General features: G+C 39.8%; 1 protein-coding gene across 1 annotated transcript; it reads left to right on the forward strand.

Moving 5' to 3' along the window:
• The first annotated feature begins 429 nt into the window (after positions 1–429).
• Positions 430–15,258, forward strand: LOC142217261 (alcohol dehydrogenase 1). Its single transcript, XM_075285458.1, has 9 exons — positions 430–462; positions 4,040–4,141; positions 5,371–5,509; positions 6,122–6,209; positions 8,435–8,654; positions 9,170–9,430; positions 12,155–12,290; positions 12,949–13,087; positions 15,071–15,258. Exons 1-9 carry the CDS (start codon positions 445–447, stop codon positions 15,093–15,095), a joined length of 1,128 nt encoding a protein of 375 aa, XP_075141559.1. The 5' UTR covers positions 430–444; the 3' UTR covers positions 15,096–15,258.
• The last annotated feature ends 825 nt before the right edge of the window (positions 15,259–16,083 follow it).

The raw sequence follows: 16,083 nt of genomic DNA on the forward strand, positions 1-16,083 counted from the left end.
GACGTAGCCAGCAAGCTGGGGGTTAAGCGACCGGCCGCCAGCAAAGTGTACGTGCCAGCTGCTTCCATTCATTTCTATGGGAGTGTGCTGTTCGGAACGGCTGATCCGAACAGTGTTCGCTTATCTCTATGAGTGACATAACTGCTTGTCTGTGTCTAGTAACATCAGTTATTACATTTTTCAACTACATAAACAGCAATGTGAATAAAGTTCACATCTAAAAGGAAAAAAACATAGTTATAACTGTTAATACATAAAGGATCATTACCTTTTACACGTTTTATCTTTCACCTATCACTGTTGCAATACTCTGTAATTACGATCAAGGGAGGGTTATTTATTTAAGGAGATTAAAATGGGAGGAATGATTTGGAACCTTTGCAAATGTGAATTGTGATAGTGGTTTACAATTATCTCTGGATAGTTTGTGGAAGGGAATGTGATATGGCTACTGCTGGGAAGGTAAGTATTGTTCTAAGGTGTTCAGGGTTTCTTGATTTGTAACAAAAGTCTTATCAGGTCATATTTATATGTTTTTTTACATTAATGATTATGTGAGAATTTTTGATCTTATAATTATTCTTTGTATCTAAAGGCTGGATTGACACTATGCTTTTATGCTGAACTGCATGCAGTTTTTATTTGCAGGAATTACCTGTTTCTAGTACTATGCAGTAAGGCTAGGGCTCCATAGCTGTGATTTATTTTTATGCGACCAAAGATCACTGGGTCACCTTGTCACTTCTTTAATAATTTTAGTACGTGGAGTTACTTTGCAACCTCTAGTTTGTAGCAACAGTGACTTCAAAACGCTGAACATTGTTCAATTTGAAGTCATAACACCCCTGAGGTCGCAATGCGACTCCATTCTCTAACATTAGGGAAAGAGTCGCAAGATGACTTTGTGCTCTTTGGTTGCATGATGGGAATCACAGTCAAAATCACCATAAAACTCTAGCCTAATCTAGAGGTTTTCAATTCATTGGCCGTTACCATACAGGTGAAATACAGGAAAATGTGCCAGGCATTACTGCAAAAAAGGGCAGTGTAAACCCAGCATAAATGTTCTTAAAGGGGCTATATCATTGGGAAAAGTCATTTTAAACTAATCACATCCTTGCATAGCCTTTAGAAATGCTATTCCACACCTACCTTTAGTATGTAAATTGCATCAGTGGTTTTTTAATAAGTCCGTTTTTATTCATATGGAAATAAAAGCCTCCCATCGATTTCAATGGTTCTGCTAGCTTTTTTTTTTTCCACTAGTGGAACCTGAAGATTATATGTCTCAATAGGTTGTCAATAGCCTCATCCACCTTCATGTAACTTTGCGAAAAACACAAATTATTTTTTGAAAAAAAAAATGCACTAAAACACATATTTGCACCTAAAAATCATATTCAATCTCACAATCACAAACAAAATACACTTAAAATAATAGCTCAAGATGTAGACTATATATATATATATATATATATATATATATATATATATATATATATACTATTTGTACCGCAAACTTTAACTACAACAAGAGCTTGGACTCTCAAAAGCACAAATACACAAGACAAGCAAGATTTTGCTGTTATTCATTAATATGTTAAAAATCTATACTGCACCTAGCAAACTGACTGTGACACAAAAATCTAACTTTTTAAAGATTGCACAGCATACTGTATATAAAAACAAAACTTAATATGTCATATATACAACCACCTTCATGCAACTTTGCAGCAAACAGAGATTACAAGCAAAAACTGCACAAAAATTCAAATTTGCCACTAAAGTTTATGCACAGTCCCTTTCTGCATACAAAATGTACTTTACAAAAAGTACAGTGACAGTGTCAATACACTTCCTGGTTATGCTCAGAGGGGTATTACAAAAGAATACCCCTCTAGTAAGGCTCAGAGGGGTATTACATTTTCCATCTATGTGACAATCAGAGACAAAAGTATAGTATGCCCTCTGATTGATAGGAGAGAGGTAACATAGACAGAAGTCCCCCCCCCCCTCCACCCTGGATCACATACAGGTTATGCACAGATAATGACACTTCTTAAGATTCTACCTGAGGCAGGAAGGGGGGGGGGCTACACGTTATCTCAGGACTGGTTGGGGCTATGAAGATGATTTTGGATTAATTTTAAAGATAAGAATATCATCTTTAAATAATACCAAGATCTTATTGATAGCCTTTACAGATTCTGAGTGAATTGCTGTTAAAAATGTTATCAGGAATTGAAATCTGGGAGCCTAATGCTTAATAGAGTTTTCAACAGTGAATTGCTCCAGAGCTGTAAGAGTTATCTTGAAGATCTTGGTATCACTTTAAAGAAACTCCAATCATCTTCATAGCCCCAACCAGTCCTGAGATATCGGCATTTGTAGTAAGGACATATTAGATACATCCTCGGCTACAGAAATGCAACCCAGGGAGGACATACAGATACATTGTTTCCAGGGAAAGGGTTAAACTTTGGAGCCAAAAATAGGAATAGACCAAAATGTAGCATATATATTTGAATTATATTTACACAAATCCAGTAAGCAGCAACTCTTTCTCGACTATTAACCTTCTAAAACCTCGGTCAAATATGACAAGTTGCCATTTTAGAGTGGATCACTACCCCCTGGAACAAGATCTGGGGGTGGAGATCCATTACCATTTTCTCTAATTCTGCCTTATTCTGAGTTGTTTTTTCCCCCCAACTTCCCAGTACATTGTACAGATTGTACAATATTAAATGGTACCTACAAAAATTGAAAGGGTTGTCCTCTTTCAGACCAATATTGATAGAAAATTGTTATTATTTTTATGATAAAAAGTTGTACAATAAATTAATATCACATGACCCTTATCTTCCCAGGTGGGACCAGCAGCATTGACTGCTCTCTATCCCTAGTAAAGATTTTTGTATTTTTTTGTGAGTGTTTTTCAGGTTTTTGTTATGTTATTGTCAGGGTCTGGGGTTGCTAGGTGGGGTGGCATAGACACAAAAGTCCAGCTTCTTTTAGTCCAAAACAAAGGTAGAGTTTACTTACACTCAAAAAGGTAGTGCAGCAACAAAAGGAAACAATACAAAAATAAATACCTGCCCGGCTAGGCTCTAACTAAACATGGAATAGGTTACCTCACCTAGAATAACAGAAATCAAAAGCCAGTAGAATCATTCAGGACACAGCTCCAAAAATATGACCTCTCTGTCAGCTCTCCATCCAAACTGCCAAAGTGTTGCTGCTGGAGCTGGCTTCTTAAGCCTCCTTGACGAGGAGACTCTCTGCAGCTGAGTCGTTGCCGGAACATCCCCAAAGTGTGGACTGGAGGAGGGGGATGACAGGTCCCACTACCAATCCTACCTGTCATTCCTAAAAATCCAGCCGAATACTGAGCATTTACCAAAATGCTCAGCAGACGAAAGTTGTCTGCTGAGAACAAACATTCCTGGAGTTTTCTCATCTCACCCACCTGAGTAGTCTGGGTGAGATGTACACCCCCTCCATTACCTGACCAGCTATTGGCTTACATTATGTATGATCACATAGTTGCATTTATGTACTTGCAGCTTACTATCATTTGTTAGTACCAGCATGTAGGGCAACCTAGAACATACCCACTGTGAACCAAAGGCACCTGCCACCCTTCCTGTTGCATTCAGCTATGCCCTCCTCTCTTCTGTTTCTATTATTTTTGGGTGTATTAATTTAGGTAGGTATTGGTTATGAGCTTTGTTGGGTACTGGATGAGCACCCATAGGAAAAAGTATAGAAAACTCGGTTTCCTGTAGTCTGACAGTTAAGTCTTTATGTTTTTCTACTGGTTTGTACAAAATATTTGATTTATCATACAACCTTTCAATGAAATTGGGTTAAATATGAGATATTTATTTTAGAGTTATATAAAAAAAACACAATATAATATCTGATACAAGTTCATTCCTGGGTTTGAGGAGACTGTGCAAAAGACATGTATATATATTGATCTAAAATGGTGGATGTCACATGAGCATATTCAGTTTTATTATCAATTCACATTCAGGTAATCAAATGTAAGGCAGCCGTGTGCTGGGGCCCTAAACAACCATTCAGCATTGAAGAGATTGAGGTTGCTCCACCAAAGGCTCATGAAGTTCGCATAAAGGTGAGGTTTATACTTGCAAACAATTTTATTCCAATATTTAGAACAAATACTCCAAATCTACCTGGGGTGTGCCATGGTTCTTACAAGAGAAGTGCGAATCTCTGAAGATTTCTTTTTGGGTTTGAGTCATTCGGTCCAAAGATTAGTTTTGGTTGAACTTGTTCGTTATGAACCAGAAGTGCTGTTATTGTACCCTGGGGTCTTCAGAATCCCTTCTCTCACCTCCCCTGGGAATGACATTGGCTTATGCTATGTGACTGATGAGGGTCAATCGCAGGCCTCAGAGATCATCCTGGAAGAAGTGATGTCACCCAGAAGACCCCCCAAGGAGCTCCAAATGTTGAATCCTACCCTAGAATTGGCTCAAAAAAATGTAGCAACATTTGTAAAAAAACACCCCCCCCCCCCCACAGCTTTAAGGGGATATTCCCATTTGATTATTATTATTATTGTTTATTTACATAGCACCATTAATTCCATCGGATCCATCTCATTCCAGCGGATGAGAGTAGAGCGGAGTAGGAGGTCATTGTAGGATCTGAGGTTACGTGTAGGCCAGTAGCGGGAGATTAGTTCAGAGATATATGGAGGGGACAGGTTGTGGATCACTTTGAACGTTAACGTTAATAGCTTGAACTCAATTCGCTGGGCTATAGGTAGCCAGTGGAGGGACTGGCAGAGGGGAGCAGCCGTTGAAGATCGGGGGGGTGAGGTGAATTAAGCGAGCAGCGCAGTTTAAGGTGGACTGGAGGGGGGGGGGCGAGGGTGTTTGCTGGGAGTAGGGTGTTGCAGTAGTCTAAGCGGGAGATTATGAGGGCATGGGCGAGCATCTTGGTAAACTCATGGCATATTACTAGGATATTTCATCAAGTTATCAATGTTGAGGTCTAGCTTCTTAAATCCCATGGATTCCAGATTTTCACTGCACACTGGTGGCCCCAGTCCCCAGCTGTGAAGGAGAGCTGCAGCAAAGCTCAATTTAAGTGTTGTACAGTAAAGTCTGGGTGGGGAAAACTTGAGTTTTCATGAAGCACTGCATATTTCCAAAGAGTCCATTATACAACAATTCCCTCTGATAAATAAATGAAAGTTCTTATAAAACACCTTTGTGGAGAATGAACTGGCCTTTCTGTTGTACATGTAACCACAAGATACACTGTGTCATATTTTAGCTGGATTCCTGTCAGAATTTTCAAGAATATAATCTTAAATATTATGTATTCCTGCAGATTGTGGCGACTGGAGTTTGCCGATCAGATGATCATGTTATAAGTGGATCATTAGATGTAAAATTCCCTATAATACTGGGGCATGAAGCTGCTGGCGTTGTAGAAAGTGTTGGTGAAGGAGTGACAAATCTACAACCTGGTAAGGGTAGAGGGCTGTAAATATAAAAGAAAAAGTAGAAGCTGATATTAACATTGATCATCAAAGGCAGCTTTGAAAAACTAGAGAGGATTGCTATAGATGCAAAAAATTAAAGGCTATGAACAACTTTGTGACATTATTTCATTCCTCCAAGTTAACTGAAATAAAGAAGAAGCAAATTAACAAATAGTTTTCATTAAAAAAAATAAAAAATTCCTTCCATTTTGTGTATACAAATCCTATGTATATCTGTTTACATGGATACCAGCTTCAAACAGACCCTGTGTAGTCTGATCCTATCTATCTCTACAGTCAGAAACGCCTTCCCTATTATGGCTCGGCGTTTATACATTTTAGACAGAATTGGCTGTCATTCAATGAGTAGGACTTCCCACTAGAGTCGACTCATAAGCCGAGAATAAATAAGTCCATATATTACACATAATAATACAGATTTCCAAAAACTATGTATTTGTCTGGTTCATGTAAAAGATGACAATTCCCCCTTCAAAATATTAAAAAAGATCATCTACTGGAGTATACACACAAACTGAGTTTTTTATATGAAACTGTAATGTAATGATATTTTTACTTATATTCCTTTTCTTATAGGGGACAAAGTAATCCCATTGTTTGTTCCTCAGTGTGGAAAGTGCAGATGTTGTATAACTCCAGAGAGTAACCTTTGTTACAAGAATGAGTAAGTATTTCATTTAATACAGGGTTCTTGAAAGGGGATTTATTATAAGCTAATACACATAAATGGCTAACTTAAGGGCTCGTTCACACCGGGCAAGAGGAGGCGGATTTTGGTGCTGAATCCTCCTCAAAATCCGCCCCCTCACAATAGAGGTCTATGCAGACTGCTAGCGTTCCTTTTTCTGCTAGCGGAAAAAAGAAGCGAGCTGCCCTTTTTTCAGGCGGATTCCGCAGCACTCTCCGGACTAGGCCCATTCATTTGGGCCTACTCCGGAGTAGGAAGACGCGACTGTGGGAAGCTGCGACAGTCGTGGCAGGCGCATTTTGGTCCTATTCTGATGCGGCTTCCCGCGTCAAAATCAGGACCAAAATATATGGTCCCGTACCCCGTCTGAACGGAGCCTTAGGGACAGGACACAGGGAAAAACACACACAGGTCATACATTACGTCCTTTGTTATACCTTCATGTAAAGGTAAAACAAACTTGCAGGACAGGCCAAAGTAGGCCTTGGTTCCCTCTACATCTTTGAGAATACCTCGGGGGTAAGGACATTCAACTGTTCCAGATTCTTTCCTAAAAGATAATGTTATTTCTGTCTCCAACACTGCATGAGTCTATAAAATGTTGGGCTTCTGCTATAATAGAGGCAGTTGCGCTATTAGTAGCAGATTATGCTACTTGGATTTTTGTAACAAAAAAACCTCAAAACAAAACATGCATTAATCTAGAGAGCTACCTTCCAAAACATGGTCCTAGACTCCTAGAGCCAAGTTCACTCTTACAGCAAGGAGCAGATATTGTATATTCCTTATTCAGCATTCTTAACAGGGGATGCATGGTCTAATAAGTCCCTGTAGCATCTCTTCCTAATGAGACTTAGTACCCCTTCTAGACCTCCAACACAGCCAGCCAGTCAGTAACCCTGGAGGACCCTGGGTCTTCCTTTTTAGTGGTGGGGGGTTCCTAATTTGGCTCTGGTTCAGACAACCAATTAACTGTCACTTTTATTTGTTTTATGTTCACATTACATACAGTAATAATAAAATACACAATAGCCTATAGTTATAGGTTATTTTATTAGGTTAATCTATAGGTCAAACCGTCTTATTTTCTAGGCAGTATGTATACAACCAGTAGATCTGGCTCTACTCCTATTCAGTGGACCTGTCAAATATCTACATCATAATTGCCTTCAGGGGGTAGATTTTTCAGTTTTACATTTTTTTTAAATGACTTGTTTCATGGCTGGTTTCAAGTCTATCTATAAATTTTCTAACTCTCTAAGGCAAACACAGCCAAAGTTATGTGAAAATTAAAGTGACTTGTATGTCTATGGAAAATGAAATGTAAGCTTTAAATACAAACTCCAAGTTTACGAATGCACTGCGCTGCCACTCGCTTTTACACAAAAAACGTATTTCTCCTACTCCTAAACTCTATGGCAAGCTTTGCAGCACTCAGTGCTCTGTATCATGCAGTTAGATAAATATCACATCCATCCCTACATCCACCATTACTGAAATGCCTTGTGTTCTAGCCCACCCAACCTTATATAGTGTATGTGACATCAGCACTGTAAGGTGTACACCTACCGCTGACTATCGCCTTGGAGGCTGAAAGGTGGCACCAGAGCATCACATTCATTTACAAGACACATGCCTCCTGTATTTTTACTGTGCAATACATGTGGCGCCAGCCATTTTAGTTTGTCCAACACGGATTCTATTTGTTCGGTTTTTGTTAACAACTAAATTTGTAATATTCAGGTCAAACTCAACTTTTGATGAATTGGTTTACCCTTCTCTAGTTATATTCAGTATTTATGGATGAACTGAATCACAAGTGTGAGGTTAGCTTTAGCTCCGCCATGAGTATTTGCTTGACACGTCTCTTCAGATTTCTGCCAAACCAACACATCCTTCCTCTGCCTGTTTCAATAAATAAGTTCCTCTGTGATTAGATGTCAGTAAGCTACAAGTACGCCGAGTCCTTACTGCTTTGTGTCTGAAAATCTTCATCTGAAAACATTGTATTTTAGAACCCAAAATACTTCTATAATAATGAGCACCTTGCACAGTCATACGCTACACTTGGTCACTTCTTCTTTGTGTTGGGCAAGATGCGTATATAGAACTCATATATGCATCTATATGTAATAGTGAAAACACAATAGAAAAAATAGTAAAAATTTCCAGTCAATTATTTCCTTCCATTATTTTCACAGCATTGGAAAATATAGTGGCATGCTTTTGGACAAAACTACTAGATTTACTTGCAAGGGGAAACCGGTTTCTCACTTTGTTGGTACCAGCACATTTACTGAGTACACAGTGGTTGATGACATTGCTGTGGCTAAGATACACAAGGATGCTCCGCTGGATAAAGTCTGTCTCATTGGCTGTGGATTCTCTACTGGATATGGTTCGGCTGTGAATACTGCTAAGGTAAATACTAGATTTATTTCTATATGTGTATGATTAATTTATTCAAAAAGACTTGCTTATTTTTTGTCGAAAGGGGCTCTATTAAGTAATCCCTACATCTATCTCTGCTAAACACAGCTTTCTCAAAGACTAACTCACTTGATATAGGGATCTGCTTTAAATATACACATCACATCTGTACATAAGTGCTGCTTGTAGTACTTTCCTCTCTGCATGATTCCTGTGGACACCACATGGAAAACACATGGACCCCATTATAGTCTATGGAGTCTATGTGCTTTCATTGCTCACCGCTTGTCAATGTGTTCAGTATTCCGTTTGGGGGGGTCCCCAAGCAGACTCCCCGAACGGAATACCTAACGTAGATGTGAACCGGGCCTAAGATCTTATTTACCAATATTTGTACAGTTCATGAAATGGTGTTCAGCAAAAGTTGAAACTAAAGCAAAAATGTATCATCATTTACACATTAACAATAACTAAAGCAGTGGTTACAAATGTTTTACTTACTACAGGTTAAACCCGGCTCTACCTGCGCAGTATTTGGTCTTGGGGGAGTTGGATTGTCAGTGATTATTGGATGTAAAGTAGCTGGCGCTTCCAGGATTATTGCAATTGATTTAAACAGCGACAAATTTGCAAAAGCCAAAGAGTTTGGTGCTACAGAATGTATCAACCCCAAAGATTATGACCGTCCTATCCATGAAGTGCTGGCAGAGATGACTGATGACGGAGTGGACTATGCCTTTGAGGTCATTGGAAACACTGGAGTCATGGTACATTGATAAATTATTTGCATAGTACTAATTATATTAATCTTATGAAATGTATTAGGAATTTTCCAGGAATTGGGCAAAAGATAAATATGTCGGTGTACTAGCAGTAATTCATTTCTACATATAAGAAGTGGGGGCTCATGGTGCCCATGGGCATATACAGTCCTATGAAAAAGTTTGGGCACCCCTATTAATCTTAATCATTTTTAGTTCTAAATATTTTGGTATTTGCAACAGCCATTTCAGTTTGATATACCTAATAACTGATGGACACAGTAATATTTCAGGATTGAAATGAGGTTTATTGTACTAACAGAAAATGCGCAATATGCATTAAACCAAAATTTGACCGGTGCAAAAGTATGGGCACCTCAACAGAAAAGTGACATTAATATTTAGTACATCCTCCTTTTGCAAAGATAACAGCCTCTAGTCGCTTCCTGTAGCTTTTAATCAGTTCCTGGATCCTGGATAAAGGTATTTTGGACAAACAATTCAAGTTCAGTTAAGTTAGATGGTCGCCGAGCATGGACAGCCCGCTTCAAATCATCCCACAGATGTTCAATGATATTCAGGTCTGGGGACTGGGATGGCCATTCCAGAACATTGTAATTGTTCCTCTGCATGAATGCCTGAGGATTTGGAGCGGTGTTTTGGATCATTGTCTTGCTGAAATATCCATCCCCGGCGTAACTTCAACTTCGTCACTGATTCTTGAACATTATTCTGAAGAATCTGCTGATACTGAGTGGAATCCATGCGACTCTCAACTTTAACAAGATTCCCGATGCCGGCATTGGCCACACAGCCCCAAAGCATGATGGAACCTCCACCAAATTTTACAGTGGGTAGCATGTGTTTTTCTTGGAATGCTGTTTCTTTTTGGACGCCATGCATAACGCCTTTTTTTATAACCAAACAACTCAATTTTTGTTTCCAAAATGAAGCTGCCTTGTCCAAATGTGCTTTTTCATACCTCAGGCAACTCTATTTGTGGCGTACGTGCAGAAACGGCTTCTTTCTCATCACTCTCCCATACAGCTTCTATTTGTGCAAAGTGCGCTGTATAGTTGACCGATGCACAGTGACACCATCTGCAGCAAGATGATGCTGCAGCTCTTTGGAGGTGGTCTGTGGATTGTCCTTGACTGTTCTCACCATTCTTCTTCTCTGCCTTTCTGATATTTTTCTTGGCCTGCCACTTCTGGACTTAACAAGAACTGTCCCTGTGGTCTTCCATTTCCTTACTATGTTCCTCACAGTGGAAACTGACAGGTTAAATCTCTGAGACAACTTTTTGTATCCTTCCCCTGAACAACTATGTTGAACAATCTTTGTTTTCAGATCATTTGAGAGTTGTTTTGAGTAGCCCATGATGCCACTCTTCAGAGGAGATTCAAATAGGAGATCAACTTGCAATTGGCCACCTTAAATACCTTTTCTTATGATTGGATACATCTGGCTATGAAGTTCAAAGCTCACTGAGGTTACAAAACCAATTTTGTGCTTCAGTAAGTCAGTAAAAAGTAGTTAGGGGAATTCAAATCAATAAAATGATAAGGGTGCCCATACTTTTGCACCGGTCAAATTTTGGTTTAATGCATATTGCACATTTTCTGTTAGTACAATAAACCTCATTTCAATCCTGAAGTATTACTGTGTCCATCAGTTATTAGATATATCAAACTGAAATGGCTGTTGCAAACACCAAAATATTTAGAACAAAAAATGATTAAGATTAATAGGGGTGCCCAAACTTTTTCATAGGACTGTAATTGTAAAAAACAAAACATAAGCTCAATTCTCAGATGCTCCACAATCAACTGCAAAAACTGCAAGCACAGACCCCAAAAATAGCAAGCTCCACTTCTGACTCCAACAATGTCTCTCCCCTGACTTCAGCCCCTTCTGAAGCAGGAAACCCTTCCTAATGCTGAGTTCACACAGAGTTTTTTGGACTAGATTTTGCCGCGGAATCTGCCTCAGAATCCCCTCCAACAAGCACCTCCCATTGACTTCAACGGGAGCCGTTCACTTCTTTTTTTCCGTGAGCATTTTTTTCCCGCTTGCAGAAAAATTAAGCGAGCTGCCCTATCTTGCTGCGGGTTCTGCGGCTGAATCAGCTGTGGACATCCGTGGCGCGACACTCCCTCCTGACGACGTCCATTCATTTGGGCCTAATCCAGAGTGGAATACCGCGACTGTATGCAAGTGGTGTTTTTTGGAGCGGATTCTGAGGTGGATTCCCGCCTTAAAATCCGCTCCAAAAAACTCAGTGTGAACTCATCTTAAGGCTGAGGCCCCACGGTACGGGAACACAGCTTTTTTTGCTGCGTTTTTTTCAGCCAAGGTCAAGAATGGCAACAAAAGGAATCGAAAATATAAAAGAATTTCTTATACTTCTATCATTTGTGCAATCCACTCATGGCTTTGGCTCAAAAAACCTCCGCAAAATCTGCAACAAAGAAAAGCTGTGTTTCTGCAACATAGGGCCTTAATCTTAGGATGGATTTTAAACAGACAGTAGAATTAGTGGCCATTTTCTTTTTTACAGTCATACCACTATAGGAAAAATGAGTTCATGCATAAGGTTTTGTAGGCATCTATCAGGGCTAATACACTGACATGATTTTTTTTTTTAATTGCTACATTTCTGGAGTATCTCTTCAAGTATTATAAATTGTATTATTTATTATAAACTGAATTTTTGTGTTTTTCCACCAGACTTCTGCTCTATTATCCAGTCACTTTGGCTGCGGAAAAACTGTGATTGTAGGTTTAGCTCCTTCATCTTCTACCATTACATTTGATCCATTGGCAATTCTAACCGGGCGAGTTCTGACTGGAGCTATTTTTGGGGGTAATGTATATGGAAATTCCCTTACCATAGCTTATGTTATAATACATTACAACTCAGGTGTAAAGGCTGCGCCATTGATAAAGATCTTTATTTTATATAAAGTGGATCTTGAATCTGTGGTGGCAGAACGTGGAACAACTTTTTGACTGACAATTCATTGAAGCAGTCACATACTAAGTCCTTTCTATTAATGGCTAATGCATCTGTTGGGTGGCAAAACTGACTTTCCAAGTACTGGCTATGAATGGCCCTGAAAAAAAAATAAAAAATTAAGTATTGAAAACATTAGACCCAGCAATCCACAAATATCTACCTTCAGCTTGTATGACAGCAAAGGAGTCTGTGCAGTAGCATAACAATATATGGTACAGCAAAGCTTGTGATAAGTCTGGAAGTGGTTCTGGCAATTGTAGGCAGAAACCTAAAACAGTGATGTGACCGTGATCAGCAGCCACACACAATAGCACAAATCCAGTAGTAAAGCTGCACAGGACAAGGCAAAATAGCGTAAAATAACTAATAGCATTTTGAGAATTTTTCCTCAAATCATGGGTTCCTCCCTTTAATCCTTATAATCTTTCTCATATTCAGAACAACTCACATGGACATGTAATATATTCAATAATATACTTTAATAACAATCTTGTTTTTGGGGCAGGTTGGAAGAGTAAAGATGATGTACCAAAACTTGTGTGTGACTATATGAATAACAAATTTAAGTTTGATGGACTGATAACCCATAGACTACCATTTGAGAAGATCAATGAGGGGTTTGACCTCCTGCGCAAAGGAGAAAGGTATGCTTTATGCATTAAAACTATACTAGCAATGAAATCCCTTGTACCAAAAATCCCTGCCCCCTAATATGTTATCATATCACCTCGGAAAGTCAGCATGCAAATTAGCTGAGATAAGTCACCCTGGCCTGTTAGAGGAGATGAGTCACACTGGGAGGCTGAAAGGGGGCATCACTTTATATGGCAATATGTTGGGTTCTGTACCATGGTCCCAATGATTTACGATGAAATTGCCCGTTTTAAAATCCCATCATGCTTGCAGTTCTATGCGCTACAGAATTGGAGCTATCAGTTGTTAAAGACCCGGTGATGGGGCACATCCTAACCAGAAATTATTGGGAGTTAGCCACCACAATGTTAGTGCAGGTATAAGACTTATGAAACTTGAGGTTGCATTGAAACAAGGTAACCTGTAACTTTACTTGAGGCGGCAATGCAGTAAAACAGCTTCCAAGAATGGAGCTACAGTTCTTGTAGTCACCACTATGAGTCGAGAATGAGCTTGTCCTCCACTTTTATTATTTGCCACTTTTTTTTTCTCTTATTGTTCTCAAACGTACAGCCCCAACAGGGTATCCACTGTATGCCGTGTCCTTTCCATGACTTGGGCAGGGTCGTTGCACTGACACTTATGTCCAACTTATACTCCGAACCCAAGTCTGGCACTCTCTTTAACTATATCAACTAGGTATACAGTCTCGCTCCTTCTGACTAGGGCTGACTGGACTGTCTCGACACCAGGCAGGGACCTTGTTCAGCCCACTACTTATCCCTCCCTGCTCAACCTCTCTTTCAAAGCTCTTGTCCTCTCCTTCTCTGCTCTAGAACCCTGTACTAGGAACTTGACAAAACTGTGCCACCACTCACAATACAGAAATATCAAGCTAGGAGAGCCATTCACAGGGTGATTTGCAAGTGGAAGATTGCTGCAAAAGTAGGAGGGGCCTTTTCAAGAGGCTTGGCCTTTAAAAAAAAGTGAATAGATACATATATTCAGACCCCATATAATAGTATTAGATCCCAGATTGTTGCTAGTTAAATAAAATAATTGTGCCATTTTTATTTACATCATTTAGTGATAATGTTAAATATTGTGCTAATTTTATTGTGGGGTCCATAATGGTAAGGGTATGCTCACGTGGTAAAATTTGACAATTTCATCCCAAATCCGGGGAAGATTCCACCCAGAATCCATCTATAATGCAGTGGCTCCTATGCATACCGCTGAGTTCAATTCAAGTCCACACGGACCCTTACAGCAATAGCAAATATGTCTGTTACTTGCTTTGTTTTGAGAACATTATTTCATAAAGTGTATTAGTAAAATGAATTTATTGTAGTTTACTTTACTATTAAAGCTTTAGTAACTAGAGATGAGTGAGTACTGTTCGGATCAGCCGATCCGAACAGCACGCTCGCATAGAAATGAATGGACGTAGCCAGCACGTGGGGGGTTAAGCGGCCGGCCGCCGTCAAAGCGGAAGTACCAGGTGCATCCATTCATTTCTATGGAGCGTGCTGTTCGGATCGGGTGATCCGAACAGTACTTGCTCATCTCTATTAGTAACCTCAAATAGGGCTATCTGAGTCACAGCGGAACACTTAATAGGGTCTGTCAGGTACCATATGTGGCCAAAGTTGTAGTGATTCACTTATCGGTTGTTCAGGTCCTCTAACAGACCAGAACAACAGATAGGCCTACACTAGTGTGAACCTAGTGTAAAAAGAACATGGCGTTAAAACTGTATATCTTTCAAGTTTCTTAAATTTTCTCAAAACAATAATATGGAACGCTTTATGTAGTACTGTATTTCCTCAGAAAACTATGTATAATCCGTAGAGTGTGAATATTTCTTTGTAGATGGATTGTTTATTTTACATAATGTTATGCAGTGTGATATGTAAAAGGTGGAAAATAGACTTACTGTTGATAGGTTACGGTATATACTATAAAAGGCTATAACAATTGTATTTTCTTTTTAGTATCCGAACAGTGTTGTATCTTTAAAGAGCCTGATCCTGGAAGACATATAACAAAGAAATATCTAATGTCATCTGCCTGCAAGATGTAATATTCATTTATCATAAGAAAAGTTATTATATAATTGGAAGGTCTAAGGCCTGGTTCACATCTGAGTTCAGTATTCTGTTTGGGGAGTCAACACATTGACAAGTGGTGAGCTCATGAAAGCATACGGCCGCATATACTAAAATGGGGTCCATGTGCTTTCTGCGCGGTGTCATGGAACATGCAGAGAGAAAAGTAAAGTACTTCATGAACTACTTTCCTCTCCGCATGACTCGTGCAGAAAACACACAGACCCCATTATAGTCAGTGGCTTAACTACCGCCATAGCAGCAGAGGCAGCTGCCACAGGGCCTGGGACATTAGGGGCCCGGTGACAGCCGCTACCGCTGCGTTTTTTCATTTTTTCTTAATAGGTTGTGACCCTATTTACTTACCAATCCTAGCAGGGCCGGGATTGGTAAGTGACACCGCCCCACAAACACTATCATTATACTCGGGGGTCTTTTCAGACCCCCGAGTATAATGCTCGGAGGCCTGGAAGAGGTAAGAAATATAAAAAACACTGTTACTTACCTCTCCACGATCTGAGCAGGCTTCAGGCCTAGTCGTCTGACATCTCATGACCCCAGCCTGCATCCTGGGTCATATGACGTCTGACGTCATTGAAGATGGACTACAGCAGAGGCCGACAGCGTAGGTTTTTTAAAATGTTTTTCTCCCCCTGGGTCTGAAAAGACTCCAGAGTATAATAATTGTTTCTGGGTGTCCACAGTGGGGCATAATACTGTGTGCAGGGGCCACTATGGGGTACAATACTGTGTGCAGGGGCCACTATGGGAGATAATACTGTGTGGAGGGGCCACTTTGGGGGATAATAGTGTGTGCAGGGGCCACTAAGGGACATAATACTGTGTGCAGGGGCCACTATGGGGTATAATATTGTGTGCAGGGGCCACTATGGGGCATA

Source organism: Leptodactylus fuscus, chromosome 1 (assembly GCF_031893055.1).
Source record: "Leptodactylus fuscus isolate aLepFus1 chromosome 1, aLepFus1.hap2, whole genome shotgun sequence".
Classification (NCBI taxonomy): domain Eukaryota; kingdom Metazoa; phylum Chordata; class Amphibia; order Anura; family Leptodactylidae; genus Leptodactylus; species Leptodactylus fuscus.

Bases quoted from the DNA above. Each gene is read 5' to 3' on its own strand.
- LOC142217261 (XM_075285458.1), top strand. The intron at 4,142-5,370 runs GTGAGGTTTATA...GTATTCCTGCAG, and splicing joins CTCATGAAGTTCGCATAAAG to ATTGTGGCGACTGGAGTTTG. The intron at 6,210-8,434 runs GTAAGTATTTCA...TTATTTTCACAG, and splicing joins AACCTTTGTTACAAGAATGA to CATTGGAAAATATAGTGGCA.